This window comes from Phoenix dactylifera, unplaced genomic scaffold (assembly GCF_009389715.1).
Source record: "Phoenix dactylifera cultivar Barhee BC4 unplaced genomic scaffold, palm_55x_up_171113_PBpolish2nd_filt_p 000529F, whole genome shotgun sequence".
Taxonomy (NCBI): Eukaryota; Viridiplantae; Streptophyta; class Magnoliopsida; order Arecales; family Arecaceae; genus Phoenix; species Phoenix dactylifera.
Window position 1 is genome coordinate 193,032 of NW_024067939.1, and position 9,197 is coordinate 202,228.

Genomic DNA, 9,197 nt, shown 5'->3' on the forward strand with positions numbered 1-9,197 from the left:
AAATATTGTGACTTATATTTCCCATGTCTATAGTGCTCGAAGTATCAAAGGGCAATATATAAAAATACTGAAAATTTCAATGGAGTGTCATTAATCAATGCACGACATATATATGACAGCAACATTTGTTTATAATGTTTGTTGTTGCAAAATATTGATGAACAAGTCAATAAATATCAAATTATCAATGAAAAAACTATCAAACAATAAGAATGTATATTAAAGTTCTTCTAGTATTGAATATAGTGTCATCCAGGTGTCTGAACATGCCAACACATCTAGGCTCTCATGGTCTCACCTAACAATGCGTAAGGTAATGTGAGTTTTTATTAAGAAAAGAATTCATAGAATGCGAGTCATGGATCTTGTACATTTTGGCACTAACCAAATTTTCAAAATATAGCTTCGATTGAAAATTTATGGTACAACACAGATCATATGAGGATCAATAAAAATGAAATGTGCTCTCTTACCAATGCATCTGCTTCCATTCCAGCAACTCCAAAAAGCGAACCACAGAGCACACCACCATCACCTTGCAAGCAGCGGTACAACTTCATACCTTCGCGACTATAGGCATCTGGTGAATCCATGCAACCATTCATCGATGAGACAGCTAAAATATATCTCCTGGCTAATTCTGGCCATGTCAGTTCATTAATAGTTAGCATCTCGATCTTTGTTTCTTTTGCAGGAAGGGAGTTATCCATATCCTTCTTTCTTCCACGTCTAGGTTTTGATTCTCTAGCATCAAAATTTGGATCTACAAAACCTGCAACCTTGCAAAGTAGCTCACCAACCAACACTTTCAGCAATGCAATGTGAGTCTTTGTTAAAACCACTCCATTGCATCTGCCATAAGTACGTGATGCCAATCTAGCTCGAGCAGCTTCCCTTGCGGAAGCTGTTTCAATTGGCATGAATATGAATGGACTCTGTTCGTGAGCTGTTGGACCAGATTCACCAGTTGAACATGAGGTTGGACCATTTGCGCTGTTATTACTATTCTGGATTTCTTTTTCTAGATTCTCCAAATTATATGACCCCATAGGCCATGGATCAATAAGCTCTTCTTCGAGTTCCTCAAATGATGGAGGTTCTTTCAGGCCCAAAATTTCATAAAAACGCCACAGCAGTTCCCATATCTAATAAAATTTTGAAAAAAGAAGAAATGTGAAATGGCAGCAACATACAATATAGAGCTTGAAACAAATATAATAAAATGTTCTTAAATGGAGAGAAAAATATTTTAAAAAATGCAATGTGAATAACAGTACCTGAAGAACATCCCCAACCAACTCAGCAGGAAGCCTACTGCTTACAGGTTTCCCAGGTGGAGTCTGGTGGTCTCTTGATTGGCTGTCTTCAGCAATGTCCTTTAGCCTTGACTTTGTGTGCCCTCTATATAAACCACATGATGCAACTTCTTCACCCTGTTCTCCATTCTTTTCAATGGCTAAGAGCAACCCACTTGCAACAGTCCATGAGGTTGAAAAATCAGTCCTATCATTTAAAAATTGGTAGTGTGAACAAGCATGAGATCCAGGAAGGCTTTCAATAATTTCCTGTACAAAGCCCACATCCAATCCAAATCTATCGTGGCTTAACCATTCTGCAAGTGATTTGCATGTAGCTTCTAGTTCACTGTCATTCTGAATTATTCGTGATGTAGCAATCGGTCCATGGAAACAGCAAAATTTAGCTAGGGGAACAAGATGATCTAGAGCTTCTAGAGTTCTATTGCCTGAGTATGATGAAAGCTTTCTACTATTGTGCCTGCAGCAAAATTGCAAACAGCCTGACTGCTTGTACACTTCACGGCAAGCATCAAGAAGAGTATGAGAAACCATCTTCCATACTGACTGTGATGATCTTCCTTCTACATAGAATTCCCCTATTTCATCTCTCATTCTTGAAGCGTCAGAAGACCTTCCTGAATGGCAATTCAGATCAGGTGTTAGAACAGTAGGCTTCTGCATATTAATTTGCACAGAGGATTCATATGATGTTTCACCAAGATTGCTGCTAAAACATGATAACAAGTCCTGCTGTGATTGATCTGGAACTGATAGCAGCATTAGAATGTCATCATCGTTATCACAATCTGCATCAACAGTCATTCTAAAAATTTCCATCCTTTCTGGCATATCATCTTTGTTAACATTTTTATGTAATAGAACAGTTGCACCACTGGGTATAGGTGATATTAAACATGGGCGCCTACGCACCTTGAAAACAGGCCCAGCATTACCACCATCTGACACCTCACACTCAAAAAGCGAACCTGTAACTTTATCATGCCAGTGGGATTTATATCCTACAGGCCAAATCTGATAGTTGTCATGATATGTCATTCGTAAATCAATCTTCCCCAGACTAACCACAAAGAAATCTTCGTATTGAACTGGAAGTCCAACCTAGAAGCAGAGTTTTGAAGATGAAAAAAAAAAATCAAGCATGAGCAGTAATAGTCTAATTAACAGAAAAAAAGGAATAGATATATGACGTATGCATTTATCCATCCAAATAATACACATACATATCAATGGAATACTCAATCACCTCATATATACATATATGCATGCATGCGTAGTGTATGTTTATATGTACAATTTGTTTGAAATACATATATGCATGTATGTGTAGGTATGATATGTGATTATGTATATCCATGTAGGTAGGTAGGCAGGTAGCTAAGCAGATATGCACATATCCATGCAAGGAATAAGCAATAACATTCTAAGCTCGGAATGACAGCATGAACGAAAGCAGAATCAGAACACATAAAGCTAAAACATTTAGTAAAATGTGTGGCTGCTTACAGATGCGTCTTGAGATCCATTGCCACAATTTTCCTCCATGAAAGTTTTTGCAACTCTTGAAGCACTTCTAACATCAGAAAACTGAGGTTCCATGACCTCCGTATCAGATGAGGGCTCCATGCCACAGCTGACCCGCACACTGTCTTGATTTTCATTGGAACTTGTTATCATTGAATTTCTGGCAAGATCTTTCTTCCTTCTACCAAAAGTCAATGACCTCTGTGCAATGCCAGAACCATCACTTATTTCATCAATGTCCATAGAAGGGAAGCTTGATTTTATCCCAAGATATTGGGCAACATCAGACATCGACTCAAACCTCTTTCCATCTGGGGAACAATATACAGCATATGGACAAGACTTGTTTGTAAATTCTTTAAACTCTACAGACCATCCTTCACCCAGAAAACCTCCCTTTTCCATAATAAAGTTTCTTAAGAACTGCAAAAACATCTCTCCCTGCGATTGTCCTGATACTGTTGCATTACTGACTGCAGACCTTCCTATAAGAGAAGAGCTCGAAACTGGATTTTCAAAACCTCTATTTGCAAATAGCCCATGGTATGGTAAACCTTCCGAACTTATTTTCATATCATCAGTTACTGTTTCAGTATCCTTCACTAAATCAAAAGCATTTCGATTGGGACCAACATTTTGTTGTGGAAATGATACACCAAACCCACTAAATGAGGCTCCATCAGGATTGTTCTTTCTGCACACAATATAGATTACAATCAGTCACTTGTATCAGTAAGTTCAAAAGGAATGACCACAGACTAAACAGCACTAAGAATAATAATTGTTGGTCAGCAAAAAGTTTAAGAAATATAAGAGTATGTTATATGCAATTTTTTTGATCAAAAACACCTGAAATAGAATTTTAAATCTTGCTATTAAAAACTGCTTCATAATAGGTATTTTAGATTGAAAAACCATTAAGATGACTTAGCCATAGGTGGAAAAGAAGATGCAGATTTCATTTCGAGGAAGCTTATAAACAAAATTTTATGACCCTTGGCCTTGGATAAACATGATGAACAAACAAAAGCATAAAGTTGACATGGTTACCACGAAAGATTGCAAGCGCAATCATGTAAATGATTACATAGTTGAGATAATCATGTGGCAATATTATCAGATTACAACAACCATAAGTAACAAACTGAATCCCAATAGTTCAGGTTGGTTTCAAAAAAATACTCCTTTGCTAACTTGTTCCTTTTAAGAGCTACATCCTTTTGCACTGCATACTATTCAAAATCCTTTATCCCAACCTCAATCTATGCATTCTAAATTCTTTACTTTCTCTTTATTATAACTTTCAACACAAATCTGGGTCACTCTCCTTAGTAGAGCTTCAGCATATCTCATTGAAGATGCAAGCTTCCTACCGACCAAGTCAATTCCACTGCAGAATTCTGGGTTACTGCAGCTTTAATGTTTCCCCAATTACTAACTTGTTCCTTTTTAAGAGCTACATCCTTTTGCACTGCATACTATTCAAAATCCTTTATCCCAACCTCAATCTATGCATTCTAAATTCTTTACTTTCTCTTTAGTATAACTTTCAACACAAATCTGGGTCACTCTCCTTAGTAGAGCTTCAGCATATCTCATTGAAGATGCAAGCTTCCTGCCGACCAAGTCAATTCCGCTGCAGAATTCTGGATTACTGCAGCTTCAATGTTTCCCCAATTATCTTTCTTGACTCTTGAGTCTTGTCACCTAAACATTCATCTCTACCATGCTTATCTATGTGACTAACCCCCCTTTGTATCCCAGCATTGCAGTCCATAATAGGTGAGATTGGGGCACACCTTACTCTTTATCCTTCTGCCCCGCATTAGTGCTGAACGGGAAGAGAGGAAAGGAAGAAGGATGGGATGGTAGAAGAGAATAAAGCGGAAGATAGGAAAGAAATGAAGGCATTCAGCTAAGTAGCAAAGGCACATGGCACACCAATAATAACCAGTTTTTATCCTCCACCACCTTCTCTTCCTTTCCTTCCTTCACTCCTTCTCTCATGGTCTCACCTTCATTTTTCCCCTCTACTAGTTGCCTCCAGATCATGTAGCAATGATTGCTCCTACCACTGAAGGCAACAATAACAACTCCAATCAGCAGTATGGCAGTTGTAGCTCCAAGCTACATTTTTCCCCTCTACTAGTTGCCTCCAGATCATGTAGCAATGATTGCTCCTACCACTGAAGGCAACAATAACAACTCCAATCAGCAGTATGGCAGTTGTAGCTCCAAGCTACATTGGAAAAAAAGGACCAAGGGAATAATGAGAAAGAGCATGAAGAAAATGGAAAATAGACTATAAATCAGGTCAATTCGAACTATGTTTGTAAATTGGGAGAATTGCGAGTTTGTGACAGTTAACTCTTTTTCTGTGCCATGTGTATTACGCCCTTTGCCATTTTGGCATGTGTTCCATCCCCCTCACTTGCACAGAGATCCCTTTGTCTCTTCTCCCTCTCTATGATATCATGGACACGATTTTGTCCTATTCTCTCTCCTCTTCTTTAGGTGTATTCAACTCTTCTTAACTTCTTGGATCTTTATGCGTCTTGAACTCGAGGCCTTCAGCTGGCACTAGGTAAACCCATGGCTGCATACTTTGTGCCCAATAGTTTCAGAAACATAATAAGTACTTTTTATTTTTCTGTTTATGGCATATTTAAAATCCTACATTAGGATGAATTTGAAGAAAACCTGAATGTCCATGGATCCCTTGTTTGGGTCAAAGTTAATATTTTGAAGCCATGTGTATTTAAGAAGAGAAATATAATTCATTGTCAAGTCAAAATATATTTAAAGAAGCCTAGGGTAAAGATAGAAATTCAAAATGCCTTTAAGAATACTGTTGTTTTAGGGTAAGGTTGGTGCCTTCAAATAGGGAGATCGTCATTGTGAGTATCTGATGGTAGGTTGCATCAACACATTGATGGATGTGAAATGTGACCACAGTTTCAGCAGCATGATGATTAGTTGGATAGCTCTCATCATCAGATTTCTGCTTGCAACAAATTACAGATAATCTATCAATGCAATCCAATGAACTAATGATTCTCATGAAGGAAACAGATATGGCACAGGCAGATGAAGTTGATGAACCTCAAAAATCTATTGCTTATAGATATTATAGTCAAAAATCTACAAGTCGATTGACCCTTCAGCTTGCAACATGACTATGAAAACTTTGATAACAAATGAAGGAATGGTGATTATCAAGGATCTGGAATTAAAAAGATGATCCAAGATTGTTTGCTAATAATGATAAAATCTAGTAAAATAGTGATGTGTTCCTTGAGTGATTATATGGACCCTTGGTTTGCTCCATCTCTTGATTGATCCAAAGTGACACAGGTGATGATCAATAGCATTCACTTGAACAACTCCACGACCCAATCATCATCCAAGCATAGTAGGACAAAAGACATACTATCATATAGTTGCATCAAGAACACCTCATCATGTCATGTAATTGAGAAAAATAATTTACATATTCATGCAGGGTATATTAATATTTATTTTTTGAGTCCTTAAACTTTCTTTCCTGAATTTAAAGTTAGATCTATAGTTTTGAGCCTACAGTCATGGTGAGTCAAAAAGCAAACTCAGGACGAAGCTTCTACACAATGAAAGCATATGGTGTGGGGGGAAAAAACTATAGTTTTTAATTTGATCCCACTTTTGGATTTGTGCATGGGTGAAGTTTAAAGAGGAAAGTTTTCGTATTTGTTTTTCATGAAAATTCGATGAAACTCCTTAGCTACTCTGACGTTTTGAAAGTTTAGTGAACCATAGCCAACCCAAATAATTGACCGTGCAGCTGACTACTTTCATGGAGCCCATTCATCTTACATGAGGCAACATAAGATCTATACATTTCTCGCCTTGTGGCCAAAGAAGCACTTGAGCACGGAATAAGGTTGGAGAGGAAACGTAGGAAGTGGAAATAATCACCAAGTTTGGGCTTCACAAAGAGTGGTATTGTTAGCTTCACTGCACGCCACCATGTACAGTAAAGTCCAAGCTGAAACACTCTGATGCATGATAGTAAGATGCTAAGAGCCCAAAGACCAGTGTAAACTGTAGAGCAGACTGACTATAGCTAAAACTGGAAAACTATTATACTCAGAAAAGCAAAGCTAGGAAACTACCATAAGACTTATTGAAACCTCTTTCTTGCTTAACCAAAGACTTATTGAAACTACCCATTATTCCTAGCTTTTAGGGATCCTCCAATACTTTGAGAACTCACTGCAACGACTCTTTTTCCTTATCTATAAGATATGTTGTTAATCTTCCCATAAAAAGACTATGAGAGGACACAAGCATCAAAATCGAATACAGCCATCAGATTTCAAAATTCTAGCACTCCCAGCATGTTAAGCATGATCCAGTAACCTAAGAATTACATCAATAGTGATCCAAAGCATAGAAGCATCAAAGCATGGAAGTTGCTAAAGTTCAATATCCAACCCATCTTGCTCTCCTACTCATGATCTTTGTAACGCCTCCAATCATAACAGACAAAAAGATTATGTCCCTTTCACTTATCACATTTCCACCCCTAAGTTATAAGCAAAGGAGCTAAAGCCACAGTATGTCATTAAGTTATCTGATGAAAAAACATAAATTTTGGTGTAGGATTACTGACCTTGTCCTTCATCCTTATGCTCCCTCATAAACCTTCATTTGCCCCAACTTTTTTGATTGAAAAACTAATATGAATACTATATGATTCCTCATGCATCCTGCATGACCAGAGGCTTGTCCACATACATCATGAGTTGCACAGCTGCAAGTTCCACTGATTTCATTTTTCGGTTTGTTATATTAGAAAATCCTCCTGATTTATTTTGCTTCTGTCATTTGGGAGCAAAGAATTTCACATGCTTTAACTTTACTAGCACTCATGAGGCATTTTCAAACCTTCATCGGTGGAAATGAGAAGAAGATAGAGAACATGAAAATAATCAAAGAAAGCATTGTAGCAATAATCTGTGGTATCTGCTCTGCGATGCTATGAATCAACCAGCACAACAAAAACAAAAGGAGATTTGGGAACTTTAGAACCAAAAGGAAGAGCAAAGAGATGAAATGCCTGCTAAGCCCAGCGTTCCTGCCGATGTGCAACTCCTCCGGGGTGCTCGCTTCCCCATCTCCCTCGCTCGGCGGCGGGGCATTGATATCAAGAAGCCTGGCAGCCCCAAGAGCCCATCTCTTATTGGGCACCCCACTTATAGTGCAGTCGGTGCAGACCCAGTCCTCGAACGCGACATGCTGCCGCACCCGAACCCGGGCGCAGCTGAGGTGGAACCCCCTCTCGCAGCCGTCGCAGACAACGGTGCCGCTCCGGGTCTCGGGGCGGCCGCAGATCCCGCACGGGAGGGGCCGGCCGATGCCGGCCTCCCCGGGGAACTCCGCCGGGAGGCCGGCGGCGGGGGCGATATTCCCATGAAACCTGCACGCCAGGGCGTAAGCATCGTAGGGTAGGAAAGGTGGGGCGGGGGCGGCGGGAGGGGTGTCGCAGTGGGGAGGCGGGAACTCGTTGAGGTCGATGGAGAGGGGGGCCGGGCGGGGATCCATCAGGGAAGAGGGTTTGGGGCCATCACCCAGGAGGGGAGAGGAGGGATCTAGGGATTTGGCGAATGGGAGGGGAGGAGGGAAGGAGAGCGATCGGGTCCACGAGCGGGGGAGGACGGGCGGCCGAAACAGGTGCCGGGCTGCCGCGGAGGAAAAGAGGTTCGGGAGTGATGTGAGACGCGTGGAGATGAGTGGTCGGATGGAAGTTGGGGAGTGTGGTGTCTGGGGGGAGTAGGTGATCGCGACCTCCTGAAGCTACCAACGGAAGTCAAAAGTGGCAGGGCCTGCGGGGTACATGTGACTGAACGGGACGGATGCGAGTTTGGACAGCAGTTTGAACTTCTTCGAGGGCCAGGATTCGACACGTACTGTTTGAAGGAACTTAGCTCATTTACTCAATTTCTCGAGTTCCCTTTGTAATTGCACAAAAAATATATTATCTAAATAAGATAATTACATATTAATAAATGAATACATTATTTAGGAAATTCAAATCAGTATAGAATTTGAGTAGATGAAGGAGATATTAAGAAAAAATTGAACAAAACAAAATAAATTATCTATCATTTTAGTGCACATGCTTCCTTCATGTATTATTATAACAATTATACTTCATAAGCAAAGGCACAAACATTGGGTGAAAACAAGCTAAATATACTGCATTACATGCTAATATATTTATTAGATAAATAGGAGAAATATGTGTATTGGTTGATTATAAATCTACCGTCTTAAGATATAAATTTGTCGCTCTGCGAACTTGATGTAAAAATAAAC

At 39.6% G+C, this 9,197-nt stretch overlaps 1 protein-coding gene across 2 annotated transcripts in view; it reads right to left on the reverse strand.

Annotated features, from left to right (window-relative positions):
- LOC103699157 (methyl-CpG-binding domain-containing protein 9-like) overlaps window positions 1-8,589 on the reverse strand; it is a 28,249-nt gene extending 19,660 nt beyond the window's left edge. The window contains exons 1-4 of one of the 2 annotated variants that reach the window (XM_026801835.2): window positions 7,939-8,589; window positions 2,823-3,534; window positions 1,278-2,417; window positions 474-1,145 (exon numbers count right to left, since the gene is read on the reverse strand). In XM_026801835.2, the coding sequence (XP_026657636.2) occupies window positions 474-1,145; window positions 1,278-2,417; window positions 2,823-3,534; window positions 7,939-8,423 (3,009 nt within the window). In that variant the 5' untranslated portion in view covers window positions 8,424-8,589. Of the gene's footprint in view, window positions 1-473; window positions 1,146-1,277; window positions 2,418-2,822; window positions 3,535-7,491; window positions 7,823-7,938 lie in introns of those variants that run through there. The other variant, XM_039119325.1, reaches the window with a different exon arrangement.
- Window positions 8,590-9,197: the final 608 nt, after the last annotated feature.